Below are 21,079 nucleotides of genomic sequence, written 5' to 3' on the forward strand. Positions count from 1 at the left end.
GCGGTCACAAAACTCCAGCATTAGTACGCAAACCAAACAAAGACAAACGCCCTCTCAAGGTTGAGACCATCGTTCACTAATGATACGCCTTTGCAGAGTTCTCCAAGCACACTTTTTTTCTTCAGACACAAGAGCGTGGAGCAGATTAGGAAGCGCGAACCCGAATGCGTAAACAGCGCACTTTCGGAAACAGCGAACGTTAATTAATCATTAACCCAACAATCAAGTCCAAACAAAAGGATAACCGACTGCGGCTGAAGCCTCGGCGCATCTCCAATGACAAAGAGGTCGTCGAGGAGGACGGTATAGCACAACATAGAAGTACCAAAGATAAGGCTGCCAAGGAAAGACGTCAGCTTCCGCGACTCGGGGGGATTAGGTGAATGTTATAGGTGCGTTGCTTCCTCAATTTATAGCGAACGCAAGCACCGGATTTATCGACCTTACTGTCGGCCAGCCCGTTGTTTTCGAGGGATTTCCTAAATGGGTATCCTGCCATGCGGTGTGGTTAAACAGTGCGTCTAACGGCACAAAGTTTTTACGCGTGAAGTATGTATACTCATGAAGGAGGTAAGTTAATAGCTAAATAAGCTTTAGAAATGGAAGCCCGTTCCTGCAAGGGTTTACGTAACAAAGAGATGCATAGGAATGCGCCTCACTGTTATGGAAATATTTTTTTAATCATCGACCACTAGCGCAGCTTTATAACTTTAATGTTAAGATCCTGGTATCCGAAATCACGGCATTTAATATTCCTTTCCAAAATCTTCACAGTTAAACACCCATGGATTAGTGATTGATAAAATTGAATGAGAAAGAAACAAATATAGGGACCTCATGTACACGCAAGACCTTTAGTGCACCTCCTTTTCCGCAAAGCATTTGGGAGAGCGGATCACTACTATCTATGCAGAAAACTCAGGTATGACGAAGCTGGAGATACGCATATACCTGATAAAACCGTCTACGCTGTGGCACTGAACATGATTTAAGCATTTAGTCACGTCTTCATCAGTGTCACAGCCCGCAATGAGACAGGAGAGGTGCGATTCAGGAAGGAGAATAAGTAGAAGGGAGGCCAACTCGTTTCCAATTACAGATGAAAATTTTCCGAGAAGGGGCAGGGGAAAAGAAGGGGGGAGGGGGGGGGGGGCTTTACCAAAGAAATTTTATCCAATTAAGAACCTCACCAGCAATCTGCAATGTTGTAACTGAAAATGCGTATTAGGATGCAAAACAAAAATTCGAAAAAGGGAAAGACATGGGAAAGAAATATAGAGCACACATTAGGAAATCACACAAAATACCCAAGCGAATGAATGCGAACACCGCTCCGCGTGTCACTCGGTACTATCAGTGCCCCCTGTTGACTTCCTTTTGAAGTACACGTGCATTTTGGTTTCGAGACGTATCGTCTCTAGGGATCCCCGCACCACTCTGCACTTCCGGGTCGTCTGCTAGCGAAAAAGGGTCAGCGCAACCGCGAAACTGTTTATCAATGACGAAGAGCATCTTTCGCTAGCAACGTGCGCCCACAAAATATTTGTATAAATATTTGAGGGTCATCCTTTTGATTAGGAATTTAAGTGGATTATTCCCTTGACAAATGCTTTCAAGCTGCAAAGCAGTGGTCTGGTTATCGCACGATAACCCGCAGCGAGACTGAACTTTATGCAGTGTCACTTTGCGTTTACAGTGCTAAGGAGCGAAGGGTATCATTAAGAAGAATAAAAATTTGGGCGAGTTGGTGGGAATTCATCATGGAAAAAAGCGAAGAAAAAAACGACGAGGACGTCCCGTCTATTTCTTAACGTCATCGTCGTTTCTTTCGAGCTGTTTTTATGATGAAAGGTATCAACCACCCTCGCACTGCGCTAACTTCTTGACTGCGCGAGCTAGTGGTCCTTTGCTATCGCAAAGCTCACGTGAAGTAAATAATAGGCAGTATTGGTTGATTTTAAGTAGAGTGCAAACAAGACGGGACAAAAAAAAAAAAGCGAAGCAGCACACAGAACAATCGCTTGGTCTTCTTTTTTGTCCGGTCTTTTTTGCGATACTATTAATATGAATGTAAATTACAAACTTTACCAAAAGACCAAGCTTTTACCAAGCATAGTTGATGGTTTTGAAACCTCCAATAACATGGTGCATGCTTAAAGTCGTCGGCCAAGTATCGGGTATTGTTATCGGAGTTAGGGGAATATTTTACTAAAACTTCCTAATCAAAAGCATGAACCTAAAGATGTTTGTACAAGTTATTTTCGTTTGCGCACATTGCTAGCGAAAAATGCTCGTCACTGGTGAACAGTTTCGCGGTTTTGCCGACCGTTATTCGCAGCAGACGACCCGGAAGTTCGGAGTAGTGCGGCGGTCACTAGAGACGAAATGTCTCGAAACCAAGGTGCACGCGTGTACTTCAAACAAGAGTCGACAGGAAGCACTGATAGTACCGCGGGCCACGCGTAGTGGTGTTCGCACTCCTATTGATTGTGATAGTACGTGTGTTGTCCTCTGGAAAGTTTATTATTTCTTAGTTTGAATGGGAGGATTTTGAGCTTGGCAAAATCTAGTACCTTCTAGCGCTTGAAGCGCGCCTTAGTAGAGAAATCCTCGGTGACTCTAAACTTTGTATCCTTGAATGTGGGACCCCCAAACAAAAGTTGTTGTTTTGTCTTAAACAACAATAATATAACAATGAGAGGTCTGTTTCGTTCATGAATATAAGCGCCTAGTCTGTGAGCGCGCTCAACAACGCACGGCTATTTCGAAGTATAGCTTGTATTTCTTAAACTCGTTTTTCATTCGTAGTGATAAATTTTTTTAAAATTTCACTCTCAAAACAGAGCAACATACACCTTAAGTAAGGCCGTTTAAGCATGCTTAAGACAAACAGAATACATTTAATAAAACTATTCATACCGGTTCGTGAACAACTTCATAAACATGATCTATGCGCTAAGGAAGACTGCAGTTGACGGAAAGGAGTTCCGAGTAAAAAAATAACGGCCAGCCGGAACAAAATTCCTGTTCCCGAGCGCCTTGGTCCATCCTATTGCATCGTTAATGAGACCAGAATATTTCGTCTGAAAGTTGAAGCTGAAGATAACAACACCATTAAAAGAAAACAAAATGCTAGTGCCTGCAATGCAAAGTATATTTTGTTTGGTTGGTTCCTTTTGTCACGTTGGAGCTGAGTACCCTCAAGAAATCGCCAATTTCGCCGCCCTCCTCTCCCCCCCCCCCTCCCAAAAAAAAAAAAAAGAACAAAAGATATAAAAACATTTATACAAATCCGCAATAGCTCTCCTGTTCTTTTCGAAGTTGTTTCGCGGGATGTTCCTTGAATGCAAATGGCATAATTACCATATTCAAAGTGCCGCCTGAGAGCCTTCGCGCCAAGACAGTGCTTCCTACCGTAATGATGGCGTGGCCGTTCGTCTTCCAAATAGAATGACCTACAGTTTTAACTAGAAACAGCTATCTTCCTCTTTTTATTTTTGCCAAATGGTACGTTTTCAGCAATTGTTGGACTGTAATACTCGGAGGGCTATAGGGCACCTAACAAGAGACAGCCATGGTGACCGCATAATGTTGGTCGTTCTCCGCTGCGCATGATCTTTGCATTTTTATGTTACCAAAAATAGAATAAACCGCGAAACGTTCTACGATTATATTGTCGTTCTCTTCTTTCATGGCATTTCTTGTTTAAGCTCACCGTTTCTGGAACGTCTAGGCACACTACATGCATTTTTGCTCAGTTTCTTTAAGAATGCAAATGTTCGCAACTTCCACGGCCTCTATGCTTCGTTTCAGCTTAAGTACAGACGCAGCCGAAGGCTAACGGGATCGATTAAGCAGCGTCAAAAGCGCAGGCCACTATTGCCTCCTCTGTTTATGATTAGTTAAGAGATAAGAGAACACGTACAGAAACATGACGAGCACCATGGTGGTGCTTTTGGTGGTCTCTGATTGTTCCCATCTGATCATGGTGCCGGCTGCACTTGGACTTAAGGTGAAACGGAGTATAGTTGCTATCAAAATGGCTGTCATGAATGAGAGTCGTAGAACAGGTGTACGTGGTTCAATCTGTGAAACTTAAGTAATTTATTTTTGCGAAATACGATGGATATATGAGAGCTTTGATCATATTTGCGCGTCCGGAATGGGTAAGCAAGTACCTTTATTTTGAAGCCGGTCATCCAGGAGCCAGGCAGAGCGATTCTGGCACCGCTGTACTACGACCGATGAAAGTGTCAAAAAGTGAAAGCCGTTTACAACTCCCTGTAACACCGAATCAGAGCGCAGCCCTTGAGGAGGAGGAGAGAAGGGTACTGGGGGGTGAAGTGACCTGGGGGGGGGTCACGTGACGATGCCGATGATCTCATCAGTGACGTCACTGATGACGTCATCAGTAACGATGACTATGCGGACTCCGATGACATCATCAGCGATGATGACGATGACGATGCGGATGTCGGTGACGTCATCAGTGACGTCACTGATGACGTCATCAGTGATAATTACGATGACGATGCGGATGCCGGTGAGGTCATCAGTGACGTCACTGATGACGTCATCAGTGATTTATGACGATGACGATGCGGATGCCGGTGGGGTCGTCAGTGACGTCACGGATGACGTCATCAGTGATGATGACGATGCGGATGCTGGTGACGTCATCAGTGATGATGGCGTCATCGGGGAGGTCACGTGACCTCGGCGGGAGGTCACGTGACTCTCGGGGATCACGTGACCTCGGTGGGTCACGTGACCCTGGGGAAGGGGTCACGTGACCTCTGGGGGTCACGTGACCTTGGGGTGACCTTGGGATGACCTTGGGGGGCCGCGAGACCTTGGGGTGACCTTGGTTACGCCGACGCCGACGCGACGCCGACGCCGACGCCGCTCAAGCCGGGAACGGGCCCCTAAGAGCTGCGCTCTAAAACAATGCTCCACTGATTATGTTTTAATTTTCATTTTATTCTCTAATTTGTTTTCAAATACGAAATACGCAGTACAAATTGACTTCAAACTTTATGCACGATGCGCCGCTTTCGAACTTTAAGTTGCCCAAGTACACCATTATACCATCTACCTTGTACATATACCTGTACACATAAGCGTACAAACCGGAGGGAAGGGGGGGGGGGGGCAAGTCGCTTGCCCCCTCCAGTTTTCAGGGTGGGGGGGGCAAGGCATCTGTTTTGCCCCCCCCCCCCCCCCCCCCCCGAAGCAGCCGCCACTGAGCAGGGCCAAAAGTGGCCGGCGCGCCCAAAGTATTGGCCTCGAGATCGACCTAGAGGTGGCGCTACGGTCGCGCTATCATCATCATCAAAGCGGGGATAAGAGAACGGCCGCCCCATAGGCTCTCCACGTTCGTGCGCGAGACGGCGTAGATTCTTCCGTTTATTGTGTCGCATACTATCGGTGGGAAAACAATCCTAGCGGAAAAAGATGCGGTACTGTTTGGTGCTTCAGTGAAGATCGAATCGTGTTGCCAGCATGCGGCCTAAATTTATGTAATCGCTTCTGTGGGTGCGTCTGCGTCTGCTCTAGGCAGACGTTGGAAAGCATGAATCACCACGACTGATGCCTGTCTCCGGATGAACTGCAATATTTATTAAATATTTGTTTCTTTTAAAATGGATGTATCGGTTCATCAAGTTCATCAACATGGCAATCAAAAAACAATAAATTCCAACCCAGGTAACTTTAATACTGGTACTGTGGGCTGTGACATCGCAGCTTCTATGCTTTTTTTTAACTTCTAGCTTTTGCAGTAATATAAATATTTAGAATGAACATAAGTTAGCTCTGTATTGGAAATTACCATGATATTGAGTTCCTCTGCCCTTTTACTGTGCCATAGTGTGGGCAAGTTTTTTGGAGTCTGAATCTACTGCGTTGCGATGAGGAGAGAGTGTCTTTTCTAGTTAAGATCTGCACACTGCCCGGTTGACAGGACAACTGAAACAAGTGAAACAAACTGTTCTAATATGTCTGCCGTGACTGTAATAAACTGTAGTAACCGAGCACCGCAGCAATGTTCCTATTATTAAATGCTTTTCTCGGTAGTGTGGGTTCACCCGCTTCAATTATTTTTTCGTGAGGGCCGCGGATGTCAAGAGGCTAATACTAAATATTTCTGGCTTAATAATCTTGTATTCAACACAGTAGACTCTGCAACTCCAGCAAACAACCCGCACCACGATACAGACAGCATCGGGCGTGGTTATACTCTTTTACTGATGAGGGCTAGCGACCTTCACGAGACTTTCCGATCACCCTCCGCCATCACCTAACGTATATCGGGACTGGGCAGTTCATCGATTAACTTTCAGATTATTTAAGTAATGCTTTAATTGCAATTTTTTTTGCCGGTTAATTGGAGTCTTGTACTGGAGAAAGGCAACAAGGAGTAAAAAATGCCGGCTTTAATATTTTTGACGTCTTTATTTCTTATGTGACACATGCTCGCACGTTAAACCACTTCAGCGTGCTTGTCATTTCACGGATGGTGGTCATACTGTTTAAATAATAAATTTAAAAAATTCTTAATTTTAAAAGGCTTCCCGTGTTCATATTTATATAGGACTCCCAACGTAAAGTTTAGAATGGGAATGCAATATGCTATTTATGACATTGTAAAACCAGTAAAAAGTGTACCGTTTTAAGCCTTTTACGCAAGATGACTGGCGAAAAATCAACATACGAATTTATTGATTGATTAGTCTATTGAAGGATAGCGATCAGTCGGGTAAATTTTCCAACCAAACCACAGACCCACTCAACATTCAATGCTTTATGAAAGCCACGGTTTGTGCGAGATAACAAAAATACGTGGGACCAGCGATTGTATAAAAACCAACACACTAAGGTTATGGAAGCTTCCGACTTAATAATAATCGCTTTGCTGAATTTCTACGCATGGGAAACGATACAACACAACCTTTAGCAGAAGAAACGGCAACAAAAACATAAAAAAAAAATTAATAAGGAATGTCAAGCTCTTCCTGAAACGGGCTTGCGTCGTCGAGATCCATGCTTCTGAGCGTGCGCCCGTAGCAGACGACGCACGGCGGTATCCCCGTTTTCGCGCGTTTCCAATTTTGGCCGCACGGTGGCGACACGGTTCGATCTCGAGGCGAATACCAAAGGCAGCGCACCTCGGCCCTGGGGGGGGGGGGGGGGGGGGGGGAGGTCTGGTTTGCCCCCCCCCCCCCCCCCCCCCATCAAAAGCAAGTTGGTACAGCACTGCCTGTACATGTAGCTTACTTGTGTAGTGAGTACAGGTCCCGAACGCAACATTGTTTGCGATTTGTTTTTAGTTTGACTGAAATACTGTCTTCACATACACCAGGAGAACTTGATGCGATCAGTAAGCTCGTTCCACAGCGCAAGCGGAGTCTGTGACAACATTTTAGTAACATTTGAATAAATGATGAGATATTTTGGTTTTTAGTCTAATGGTGTCGCAATCTTAACATGCGTGCGTCGTGACTCAAATATTACCAAAAATACCCGAAGGTGCTTAAACAAAGTCTTACCATCCCGGCAAGAGGAAACAACGCCAAAACTTCCGTTATATTAGTTTTATTTAATTGTTCACTCTGTAGCCGCATCAGGTGCAGCGATTAAACACGCAGTGAAATATCAAATTTATTCAGCAGAAAACACTCGCTTGTTGACAGGACTGCAGAGCTTAGCAATGTTCTGCAGTTCCAGCTGCACAGCTCAGCGGTAAGCGAACGCTTAATTAGTCTGGAAGTTCTTCTCTTATCTCGCGGCTTTTGTTTCCCAGACACCTATAGAACTCGTCCTACTAAGCTTTTTGTCACACTCACTTCGAAAGAATATCTGCCAGGAACACATTACAGGTACGCGGAAATTGACCTCAGTGGTATTTAAATAAAAAAATAAGCATCCTGCCGTTGTTACTTATTTATAATATATTGTAGCGGTGCTGCCGAGGCGCGTGCGAGAACCCACCGAGGACGACGACGAGGGGCGTGCAGACGGCGCGTGACACACTTCGAATTGGCTCTGAATTGGTTATGGACGTCCTTTTGTAAATTAAAAACGTAACATTTGGTGTCAGAAGTGGGATTTCTGGCATGACGCCTCAAGTTACCCGGAAAGCCTCCTCTCGGGAATAACATCCTCTGCAATGTGGTCTGCGCCGGCGTCTCATGGAGCCAATGATGGCGGCTGGATTGCCTGAAGCCGCAAATATTCATGCCGGAACCGCCTGGAACAAGTTACCACTTCGCTGTGTTCCCCACGACTATTCTGTGGCCGTGCAATGAAGATCCTGCGTTGGTCTATGGCCACATTTGCTTCCCAAAGCCTCAAGACATCGAGGCGCGTAAGTGCGCGCCGGACTTGAATGTTTTTCTGACTCGTTCTGGACATTCGGCGGATGAGGTCACGAGCGGCAACCTTAACATAACGTTCTATCTTCTCCTGGACTTTGGCCTTACCGGCACTTTTCGTTTTCGGTGTTGATTTTCAAAATGCGCAAATGTGCAGTGATGCTTTGCACCGATATGATATTTGCCAGCATCAGAGCTCTGATCAGACATGTCACCAGGGGTGACGAAAACAGCAGCTAGCGGCGGCCAAGTGACAGGTTTCCGAGCATCAACTTCAAAAAGAGCCAGTGTGCTGGATTTTGGTGTTGCGGAGGAACTCTCACAGATGAGCATCGGCAACGACACCTGCAAAAAGAACTGTCTGTCTTTAATGGAACGTGGTTAGATTGTTAAGCAGACTGAACCAACCTACGAAGAAACATCACTAAAAAACTCGGAGGGGAAATAGTGTAGCGGTGCTGCCGAGGCGCGTGCGAGAACCCACCGAGGACGACGACGAAGCGCGTGCAGACGGCGCGTGACACACTTCGAATTGGCTCTGAATTGGTTATGGACGTCCTTTTGTAAATTAAAAAAGTAACATTTTGGTGTCAGAAGTGGGATTCCTCGCATGGCGCCTCAAGTTACCCGAAATGCCTCCTCTCGAGAAGAACATCGTCTGCAGTGTGGTCAGCGCCGGCGTCTCATGGAGCCAATGGCTGGCGGCTGGATTGCCTGACGCCGCTAATCTTCATGACGGAACCGCCACGAGCAAGTTATCACTTCGCCATGTTCCCCATGACAATTCTGTGGCCGTGCAATGAAGATCCTGCGTTGGCCTATGGCCACATTAGCATCCCAAAACTTCAAGCATCGAGGCGCGTAAGTGCGCGCCGGACTTGAATGTTTTTCTGACTGTATAGTTCTGGACATTCGGCGGATGAGATCATGAGCAGCAACGTTAACATAACGTTCCATCTTCTGGACTTTGCCCTTACCGGCGCATTTCATTTTCGGTGTTGGTTTTCAAAATGCGCAAATGTGCAGTGATGCTTTGCACCGATATGATGTGTGCCGGTATCAGAGTTTTGATTAGCCATGTCACTAGGGGTGACGAAAATAGAAGACAGTGGCGGCCAAGTGACAAGTGCCCGGGCATCAACTTCAAAAAACGCCAATGTGCTGGATTTTGGTGTTACGGAGGAACTGTCGTGATGAGCATCGGCAACGGCACCCGGAAAAAAGAACTGTCTTTAATGGAACGTGGCGAGGTTGTTAAGCAGAATGAACCAACCTACGAAGAAACATCACTAAAAAACTCGGAGGGGAAATAGTATAGCGGTGCTGCCGAGGCGCGTGCGAGAACCCACCGAGGACGACAACGAAGCGCGTGCAGACGGCGCGTGACACACTTCGAATTGGCTCTGAATTGGTTATGGACGTCCTTTTGTAAATTAAAAACGTAACGATATATATATATATATATATATATATATTACCCTAGTGTGTAATATTATCGATAACAAAGTAGGTTTCCAAAGCGAGAAATATGTAGCTTCATGACAGGCAAGTAATTGTCGGGGGGCACGGAATAACGAGCGTAACTTTTCCTGAAAGGAAGGCAAGAAACGCCAACGGCGACCTCATTACGCGCCCAGCTGTGACGCGATGGAGTTATTTCTGTATCTAGACTCTCCGGTTTCTTCCGACAGTGTAAGTCTGCGTCGGTGGTATAGTGGTAAGCATAGCTGCCTTCCAAGCAGTTGGCCCGGGTTCGATTCCCGGCCGACGCATGAAATTGTTTTATTTATCTTTTTATATAAATTTTTTCTCGTCTTGTCCGAACTCCATTTGATTTCTCAGCAACCTGTTTTTTCGCGTCTTTTTTTTTTTTTTTCTTTTTGCGCTTATTTTGTTTTTATTCTGTTACCCGTCCATAAGGTTTGGTGAAAAAAAAGCCTTAAAAAACACATTATTTTGAACGACTATTGCAAAACCCAGTGTGATACATTGAGGCCTCTTTTTTTTCTTTATTGGATACATTGGGGCCTCGATTTCCGCTAACCGCCAAAACTGGGTTCAAAGCATTACTGTGGAGACTATAGTAACGTTGCCTCCTGCCAAATTATCAATGCGCCAGATAGAATGCTGGGAATATAGGTGCTCGTGCTGCCCACGCTCACCTTATCAGTTCGAGAAGTTTCATTTCTAAGTAAATAATTAATACAAGCCGTTGAAGAATGCACGTACGAAATCATTTATTCTACGATCAGTTAGTACTGCTCAGGTCATCACGTGCTGCGCGTGAATCTATACACTCACAACATCTTTTCTGGTGCATGGGTCATATAGAAAAAAAAAAATACTATTGATGCTTTACTCGTGGGGCATGACTCAGAAGCCAAACTGAACTCTGGTGCAGTATTCGACAGCGTCAGCCGAGCCCTGCGTCAGAAACGTAAACAAATTGTTCAAGTAGTCCAATAGCCTTGAGAGCACAGAAGTAGAACTACGGAAACTACGCTAGCTTTGGCCACGAGGCAGAAAATGTTGACGCCGAGTTTAAATGTCTGCAAACAGATGGCGGCACGCGCCCGGGAACTGAACGATTCTTCCGGCATAGAAGCGAAGTTAAAGTGGCACCTGTCTATACACTTTCTCAATTTAGCGCTGTGAAGAGCGCCCCAGACACAGGAGTCAGCACCTCAGTAAAACGAAACGCTTTGCCAAACTACCGAATATTCGCTGAACTCGTAAAGTCTATTCTCACTTTCTTAGCTTCATATTAGACACTGCCAAGTATACCTAGTTGTTTTCTTGCATTTTAATCGAGGCAATTTTAGAAAGACCGCGTTCATTGGCACCACAACTCTGTTTGTCAACTCTGTGATTTTTTCGCGTCTGTTTGGTTTTTGTGTTTCATGCTCGCTGGTTCGGATAAAGTGAAGCATGAACGATCCGATTTCCAGTTCAAATTTCGTACTAGGTATTTGGTTGCCTTGTGGTGGCCTAAGGGTTGAAAGGAAGGGTTATTGGCAGTTGGTAGGGCACCGATGCTCATAAGGGAGCGAAGACGACATGACCGGATATAAAATAGAAATCGAATTTCGCTCTGCGGTGGCAGATGTTACTCTGGCCGCACCAATAAATAAATCAGTCGGCGTTTCTTTTTTTTGTTGTTGACATGACAAGTTTGTTGAGCGCAGCTACGTTGACTCCAAGCGAAGGCTTGACTTAGAAATTGGCTCTCGACCCTGCAATTCTTTTGTTAATATAATTTACTCATATTCCATTCTCCCAATGGCTGCTGAAGTAACATCGTTCGATTTTCCTTCCTGAAATTGCGGTCGCGCAGCAGCTCCACTAAGAGGTGAGACCTGACTTTAAGTATTTATTTTGCTTCTGCTGAAGAACATATTCTTTAATGTTTTTTTTTTTTCTGCATGGTTGTAGAATTCCCATAAAATCGCACTCTAAATTGATATACTGTTTTTTTTGCGTTTGGCATGAAGAAAGTAGCAATTAAACTCTTGTAGAGCACGCATTACCGCATCAGGAGCGACCTTGTTACTCTGGTGCGACAATTGATTGCTTATAGTTAGACATACCTAAGTGTGCGGTACCCCCAGCTCTGGTGCCGCATCAGAAAACTGCATTATCAACCACGCTGCAACACAAAAATTCACTCTAGAGCGGATTATACTAATTATTTTTTTATGGTGAGCATGACTAGTTTCGAAAATTCAACTTCATATTACAAAACGAACAGCGGAAAAAACGAAAGTTTCCTAGCGATGCATCGGTGAGGGAGCGTCTCGTCTTGGTGGCGCATGACTATTTTGAGCGATCCAAATGTATAACTAACACGCTTTTTTAACCCATTAATGCCCCATGTTGCATATCTGCAACACAGACTTCAACTACTCAAGAAAAATACATCGGGCCCATTTTGTGACAAAAAGTTGTCAGTGCTCTTCTCAGTGGGCATTTCTCAATCCAAGGAGTTCAGATTTTCACCACTAGGGGCAGCGCTGTGCTCGCAGGAATCGTTTGAAAATGGCGTCCTCCACGCCGTGCGGGAGTTCTCAAAACCAGGTATGTTTACATTTCCACAAAGAACCTAAAACTGAAAATAGGAGCTCTATATTACCGGAGGAGCCTCTAGGAATGTCCTTCGCGTGAATCGCATGCAGAATCTCGCATTTCATACATTATATGAAGCTGGATATTTTTTATTCCTGGCATGTTGCAAATGTGCAACAGTGGGCAGTGAATGTCACTTCACACGGTTGTTGCATATATGCAACATTCGCTTTTTTTTCAATTTTCGCTACAATTTTGTTGTTCGGTTAGGTAATACCTTTCAGCTGTCATTTCGGGATGTTGTTTCACTCTTGGTAATTTGTTCTTATCCCATCTACAGGCCGTCATTGCACCTTCAGCCTTCTATGGTGTGCCAAGGACAAGACCAAAGCGGTTCCTTGGAAATGACAACCTGCTGGACAACATCGATTGCAACGAGAGTGATCTCTCGGGTGAAAGCAGCAGCGAAGAATGCGAAGCAATCACTGAAGATAGCAGCGATGAAGACGTCGAGAGCACTGACGCTAATGTTGAGACAGGAGTTGCTAAGGGGGACCTGAAAGGAGCCTATGCGAACAAACGCTACACATGGAAAAAATGTGCGTTTGACCAAGCTGGCACAGACTTTGAAAATGACTTCCCTCTGCCTCCTGCTGAACCCCTGTCAGCGAAGCAGCTTTTTGACCTGTTTGTTTCGAGGAGCATGCTGGGACACGTTGTCGAAGAAACCAACAACTACTATATGCAGAAGCACGGAACACCCCTAAACATGACAGTCGAAGAGCTCACCTCGGTTCTAGGAATGTTTTTTCGCATGGGACTTGTGGATATGCACAATGTACGTGCCTACTGGGAACATGGAAGCCGCTATGAGCTGGTTGCACAGGTGATGTCGCGCAATCGATTTGAGAAGATTGCTGGTCACTTGCATTTTGCTGACAACGACGGTGCAACAGACGAAGTGAAACAAGACAAATGCTGGAAGCTGCGACCATGGCTGTCAGCACTGCGGGGAAACATGCTGAAAATACCTCAGGAATGCAAGTCATCCGTCGACGAAATTTTGATTCCTTTTCGTGGAAGGTCGCAAATTCGTCAGTACCTTCCAAACAAGCCGAAGTGCAAGTGGGGCCTCAAGCTCTGGGCTCGTGCTGGCGAGTCTGGACTTTGTTACGACTTTGACATCTACCAGGCATGCAGCAAGGGAGCCTACGGAGACCAAGAAGGATATCAGTTAGGCCTTGGTGCGGGAGTGGTGCTTCAGTTGTGTTCAAGTCTCCCTGAACGGGACAACAATCTCATCGTTGCTGACAACTTTTTCACGGGACCACACTTAGTTTGCGAGCTAACGCGGAGGGGTATCTCGTACATTGGAACTGTGAGAGAGAACAGACTGCAGTCGTGCAAACTAATGGATGAGAAGGCAATGAAGATGCAAGGTCGTGGCACGTGTGATTCATGTGTCGCATCATGTGGTGACAGAAGCATGATAGCTGTAAAGTGGTTCGACAACAGACCGGTCACACTTCTTTCTAACTGCACTGGTGTGGAACCGGTCACCTCTGTAGAGAGATGGGACAAGAAAGAGAAGTCTCGCATCTCAGTTGAATGTCCAGCAATTGTACCCGAGTACAACAGATCGATGGGTGGTGTTGACCTACTAGACAAGATGTGCTACAGCTACAGGTTTTCCATACGCTCGAAGCGGTGGTACATGTACATATTTTGGCACACCGTCAAAATTGCTGCTGTGAATGCGTGGTTTCTGCACAAGCGTCACTCACTGCAGCAAAGGGAATCTTCCAAGCCTCTGCGAGAATTTCTTGCGGACCTTGCCACGAGCTTGGTTTTGTACAGGAAGCGTCCGCCTGGCCGCCTTTCTCGAGAGAATCTTCCCTTGGTGAAGCGGGCGTCACCACAAGTTCCACGCGACGTAAGAGGCGATGGTAGCCATCATTGGCCCATTTGGATGGACCGCCGCAACAGATGCAAGTTGTGCACAGGAGGCTACAGCTACGTCGCTTGCTCAAAGTGCAATGTTCACTTGTGCATAAACAAAGACCGGAATTGTTTCGTCGATTTCCATCGGGGTTAGGTAACTTATCCATGCTAGGAAGCACGTCTTTCTATGTTTTGTTCATCACTGCTGTGCCTTGTTTGATAAAATAAACTTCTTATATATGGCTAATATTTTGAGATATTCACTTACTGCCCAGTGTTGCAGATATGCAACAAGCTATAGTAGACAATTCGTAGCACTTATGAAATTTTTTTTGGCCCCTGTGTCTATATTTATGTTCAGTGACCCTGTATTCAATATATTTTTCAAATACTCTCACTATTTTTTGCACTGGGAAGCAATGGGTTAATGTCAATACCTAAATATTTTGTATAAAAAAAGTTCATTAGAAGGACAATTTGGTTATTATCTTTGACCGTGGAACAGGCTGCGCAATGCGACGTGTGCACATCTAGGCAGGACGTATGTGCACGAAGAAACATAAAAACAACTTCGTACAGTGTACCGAAAAGGCGGTCTACTCCTTCCCTCTAACCTGTGGACGACAATACATAGGACAGACCGGACGGTGCGTCAACGATCGCCTTCGTGAGCACAACTGCACTACCACCAACAAAACCTCCGGACACCTGGGAATTCACTGCCGAGACTGTGGCTGCACAGCGCAGCTGGAGAAATGCAGAGTGTTAGGCAGGAGCTACGACAAGCTGACAAGAGAAATCATGGAATCAGAGAACATTGGCAGGCAAAAGGAGAGATGTGTCAGCACTCCTTCCGTAATGTTGTCCAACAAAGAACTAGAGTACTTAGCCATACAATAATTTTATGGTTTAGCTTCCTATTACAAAAGCACAGAAAAAAAGGAAGAAGAAAAGGGCTATTTTTTGCCATAGAAACCCTAGTCCCAAAGAAAGACGAAAACGAAAATTGTAAATATAACGTAGAGTTGTCAGTCAGCGCTGTGTAAGTGGTTCCTTCTTTTGTGTGCATGAAAGCTTCGAGTGCTTGTTTTGAGGGTGCGCTGTTTCCATGTCAGTCATGAACATCCAACTCGCCCGAACCTCCGTTTTAACTACCATAACAAGGTTTACATTTATTCAACGCAACCTGATCAATGCTTTATTTTACAAAATCCGAATAACTTTAACAACCCTTTTGCTGTTATTCAAGTAGCCTCGAATATTTATTTTTGAATGTAACAAAAAAGAAAATCATTATCAAAAATAACAACAAAAAAAAATTAAAATACTCAAAGTTCTGGAAATCTCATTGTGCCATATTCAGTGTCTTGTATAGTTTTAAGTTCGTTGATGGGGCGGAAATGTGCGTTTTGTGTGTGTAAGTAAAAAAGTGAAAATATAACATTCTGTACAAAATTTATGCGAATTAAATGTATGCAAAACTAGCTTCCAGTCTTCTAGAGCGCCATCTTGTTGAAATGTTCGAAGATAGTCGTCTAAAAAGGAAGATATGGGTCTTGTTTGAAGTATTATCCTTTTATCTGCTTTGCTTCAGTTGTTTGCATGTTAAGGTATTTGAATATCTCGGGAAATGTTCACAAATATAAAGTTCGCCTGTTTTTACTTTTCTGAAAGCATTCCAGACGTCGAATTTTAACGCCGAAGAATATCAACTTGATGGCCTCATATGATTTTGTGCCGGTAAACGCATATAAACAGATAGAAAATGAATATTAAAAAAGACACCATGATATAACTTGATTAAAACTTGTTGTTGGCCTAGTTGGTTCATGATGCAGTAAGGAGGTTTTTTGCGCGACACAGGGGACAAGTACAAGCGAGTAGACACGGACAAGCGCAAACTTTCAACTACTTTATTCGTGCGCAATCGACCACGAACATCCAGAAAGAGCATGCGCAGCACGCTACACAGACGAGAAAAAAAAACGAAAATAGATAGTAAAGTCATCCACCAAGACACATTCCACGATAGTCATTATCGAACCAGCAACCCGGATAAAAACTGCACTTCACTTTCAAACAAAGAAACCGAGGTATCACTGACACAGTCATGGTTCTTCTTTATATAAAAAGCTTCCATCAATTCTCTGGCTGTGCTGTCTTTGCTTCTACCCAAGATCCTAATCTCCCGAAATCGCGCATCCCACCCACAGTCGGCACAGTGAGTAGGCAAGTGTGCATTGCCTTTATTCCTGATCGACAATTCATGTTCCCGTGCGCGGTCATTAACGCAGCGACCAGTTTGACCAATATATACTTTCCCACACGAGAGCGGAATCTCGTATACCACCGCTGTGGCACAATCCACAAACGGTCGGGCGTGCTTTTTGTTGCAGCCACTTGTCTTTTCTCTTCCTGAGGAAATCCTCGGGCAAAGGCCCGCAAGCTTGCGTGGCGCAGAGAATACGAAAGGTACATTGTACCTATTCGCTACCTTCTTGAGGTTGTGGGACACTTTTTCTATATATGGCACCACTTCTGGTCTACATATCCTTTGTGGCGGCTCTGGCCTCGTCCTCTGCTTTTCCTTGGTCTTCTGGAGCAACGTCTCAGCAACCGCCGTAATGACCGAGCAGGGGAAACCGGCAGCCTTCAGCTTGGCTACCTGATCAGGTAGCCAAGCTGAAGGCTGCCGGTTTCCCTTGCGAATTTTTCAGAAGCAGCCGCAAAATTATCCACGTGCGAGAACCGTTGGTTGTGTTATCGTACTGCTGCTGAAGTGTACAAAAAAGCAATTGAAAACGCCAAACTACAATTCATGACTCATAGCCTACCCGCAATGTTGATCAACAATCCTAGACAATTCTGGAATACAATAAACAAAAAGACGCAGTCATCTATCACACTAAAAACCGCAAATGGTGATTGTATAGCCAGCGATGAGTGTTTAAATCTATTAAATAGTACTTTTGCAGATTCATTCTCTACTGATAACACGCACGATTTCCCTTCGCTAGAGAGTGCCGATTACTTGCCCATGGATCCTCTTTTTCTTGATTACGTTGGTGTCGGTCATATCATAGATAAACTCAAACTGTCATCTTCAGCAGGAGTGGACGGTATTAATTCCAAGTTTTTACAAAACACTAAACAATACTCCTCAATTATTTTAACAAAATCATTTGAACAGTCTATACAAGACGCTGTTCTCCCATCAGACTGGAAGGTAGGGAAGTTGGTACCCATTCACAAGGCTGGAGATAAATATTCCCCTCTTAATTATCGTCCGATCTCAATAACCAGCATTCCTTGCAAACTTCTTGAACATATAATTTTTTCTCACCTTGTCAACTTCTTAGTATCTAACAACTTCTTCAACAATGCCCAACACGGTTTCCGAAAATCATTTTCATGTGAAACCCAACTACTATCTTTCACGAATGACCTACATCAGATTCTGGACCGAGGATCCCAGGCGGACCGCATTTTCCTGGATTTCGCCAAAGCATTTGACAAAGTTTCTCACAATCTTCTGCTTCTAAAACTTTCCAAACTTAACATAGACAATAACATTCTCGCATGGATACAGTCTTTTTTAACTCAACGGTCTCAATTTGTCACTGTGAATAACAATAACTCCTCTTTTGTCAAAGTTGCGTCAGGGGTTCCGCAAGGGACAGTCTTAGGGCCGTTGCTATTCTTAATTTATATTAACGACCTACCCACTAGTGTCTTTTCGTCCGTGTCTCTGTTCGCTGACGACTGTGTACTTTACCGTGAGATTCTCAATCATAATGACACCTGTATTCTCCAATCAGACATTAATGCTATTTACCTTTGGTCTGACTCGTGGTCTATGAAGCTTAACACTAACAAATGCAAAGTCATGCGTGTGTCTCGCCAGTCTCAGGACTCTCCTAACTATTTCCTTAATAATGCTCATCTAGAACCGGTATCTTCGTACAAATATTTAGGCGTACATATAGCTTCTAACCTTTCATGGAAAACACATATTCAGCATATTTCAGCTAACGCTAACCGCATGTTAGGTTACATCAAATTAAATTTTTCATTAGCACCTGTCTCACTGAAATTACCTCTTTACAAAGTTTTAATTCGTCCCAAGTTAGAATATGCAGCTTCTGTCTGGGATCCCGGACTAGTCACTCTAATATCTACATTGGAAGCCGTTCAGAACAGATCCGCTCGTTTCATCCTCACAAACTATCACCGCACCGCTAGCGTCACTTCTATGAAAACAACTCTCTCATTACTACCTTTATCTCTACGTCGTAAAATTTCTCGTCTTTCCCTATTCCATAAAATATATCACCATAATTATTTCCTGCGCGACAAAATAATTGCTCGGCCTGTCTATGTTTCCTTCCGTCTTGATCATCAACATGAGGTGGGCATTCCTAACTCTATCAGTACCACGTTTTATTCATCTTTCGTTCCCCGTACATCCCAGGAGTGGAACCACCTTCCCCGGTCGATCGCCATTATCACGGACTCTGAGCTCTTTAAAAGTACAATAACTAATTACTTTATTACTGAGTGTGTCTAAATATGTATTATGTTATTTGCATTAACCTTCTTGTTGCTCTCCCCCTCTGTAATGCCTTCGGGCCCTGGGGGTATAATAAATGAAATGAAATGAAATGAATTATTATTGATCTCTTTACGATATGCCGGCTATCTTCGTTCGAAATGAAGCGTTGAAGCTTTCAGTTACCCTCGTTCTATAAGAAGGTTTGCTGACAAGTTTGCTGTACATCTTCAAAAATTTCAAAAAAGTTGTTTGTTTTTCGGAAGAATCTAACTAATAATATTATACGCTTATTGCAAGTATTGGAGTGCGTAGCTCGTTTCACTTGTTGTATCAGGTCATTATCGTACGTGCGTTTGGCCTGGAGACATTGGCACGTGGCAGTTCATCGTCCAGTTACATCGCTCCGGCATTTATAAGGGAGGGCCGCCCTCGTTTTAGGGCTGGGTCCGTCCTCCACATTTTTGTGAAAAGGAGCCTGCTTATATATTATAGCAGCATCACGGTGCTGTCTCTAGTGTTCTATTTTTTTCTCCATCTAATGCCAAAACGTGGCTCATCTATAAAAGACCTATGTACAACTCAGCGAAAAAAAAAACGCAGATTTAGTTTTGCAACGTGATTTTGGACGTTTATTCTCCATGCGATTCGGTTTTTCTTGTCTAAAAGATATTCGCAAGCTAAATCTTGGGTCCGTAGAACAGCCAACTGGTAATCGTTTTATGATTTAACTTTTAAGCTCATGAACAAAGTTTGCGGCAAGAAACGTAAGCCAAGTGAGCACCAAATCTCAGTTTGGAACTGTGGCTATTCTCGAGCCGACTGCTTCAGAATAATAATCCTTTAAACAACAGAGGTTAATTTAATAACTTGTCTTAGAAAGACTTTCACTACCACAATTAAGGAAACTAAAAATTATGACTTCATAATGTTCCACTTATTTTTTTAGAACTGTGTTGCACAATATGCAAAAACCAACAACAACATAAAAAAAATACAACCAGAACGCGCCACCTACAGTCTTTTCCCCGAAACATAGAGCACTTTTTGCGAGCTTCCCAGTCCAAAGGGAATTTGAAACCTCTTTTCCATTTCTTCCCTTATTCTCGCTTTCCTTATTTTCGCCTAACTACTTCGCTTTCTTCCCCCAAAGAGCAGTCCAGCAACTCCAAGAGCTGCTAAGTGATCCTAAGTTCTATCGCTGAACCAGTGCGGCCTTTACTAACTAGAGGCTCCTTTCGTTGCTTAATAAAATATTGCGTGCTAACCCAAGACTCCCACTCTATACCGTCACTAACACATCCCCCATCCCAATGTATCGCGGACAGAAGGAAGCTACAAAAAAGCAGTCGCTGACCAACAACCACTTAAAGTTTCTTTCTTGTTCGCAGTTTCACTCTCACGTACAGCACGCTGGAAAAGTCCTTCCTAACATTGGAAGTTCCAGGGCACGTCGGGGGGGGAGGGGGGGGGGGGGGTATCATTGACGTTCCTGTGCACTCAGTTACTCACGAAGACTTCTCCTAATTGAATTAGCTGTCGACGAGGCTAACTTTGACAAACGTTCAATGCATTCCTTCACGCGCCTCGCGTTCAGAGTCAGTACTATACCCGAACGTGTTCCGTAAACGTGCTGGTCAATGTAGTCTCGGATGGAAAATGGGAGACGAAATAAGAACATGAAAAATAAACGTCTCATGAGGCAAGCCTGGGCCTACAAACAAAAACAGAAGATATCAAGCATCCAGCGTCGGCGAGGGATTTATGCCGGTCACGAAACAGCGCGCTACCACTTCATGCTCTGACACAAGCGGTACGTTCAAGAATGTTACAAACCAGTATGCTCGATGACTGACGTGAATGATCTAGAACTTGCCAGTAGAGTACCGCGTAATAAAAGAAAGATCCGGGCAAAGTGGTAATAGAACCCTTTCCTCTGCGTCCGGGCATCCTCGAGCATTGTTAACTCCGCCAAGGACGCGGCAATATGTTGAGCAGTAGGATAGCCACTACATTTAGTTCCTCAAACGTCCAGCGCTGTTGTTTGTTTCATGTTTAAATTGCACCTACATCTTTTCCATTTGCCATTCTTCTTCCGCGCGCCACTGTGATTGGATCGCTATAGTAATTAACAGCTTTAGAGATGATGGTCTTG

The 21,079-nt window shown here is 44.3% G+C and overlaps 1 protein-coding gene and 1 non-coding gene across 2 annotated transcripts; both read left to right on the forward strand.

Annotated features, from left to right (window-relative positions):
- The first annotated feature begins 10,072 nt into the window (after positions 1 to 10,072).
- On the forward strand, positions 10,073 to 10,144 carry Trnag-ucc. The gene has a single exon. It is a non-coding gene; the product is annotated as a tRNA-Gly (tRNA).
- A 2,145-nt stretch (positions 10,145 to 12,289) lies between these two features.
- On the forward strand, positions 12,290 to 14,622 carry LOC121837999 (piggyBac transposable element-derived protein 3-like). The gene is made up of 2 exons (XM_042293948.1): positions 12,290 to 12,446; positions 12,775 to 14,622. Exons 1-2 carry the CDS (start codon positions 12,408 to 12,410, stop codon positions 14,527 to 14,529), a joined length of 1,794 nt encoding a protein of 597 aa, XP_042149882.1. The 5' UTR covers positions 12,290 to 12,407; the 3' UTR covers positions 14,530 to 14,622.
- The last annotated feature ends 6,457 nt before the right edge of the window (positions 14,623 to 21,079 follow it).

The sequence above is a fragment of the Ixodes scapularis genome, unplaced genomic scaffold (genome assembly GCF_016920785.2).
Source record: "Ixodes scapularis isolate PalLabHiFi unplaced genomic scaffold, ASM1692078v2 PGA_scaffold5__190_contigs__length_132052651, whole genome shotgun sequence".
Taxonomy (NCBI): Eukaryota; Metazoa; Arthropoda; class Arachnida; order Ixodida; family Ixodidae; genus Ixodes; species Ixodes scapularis.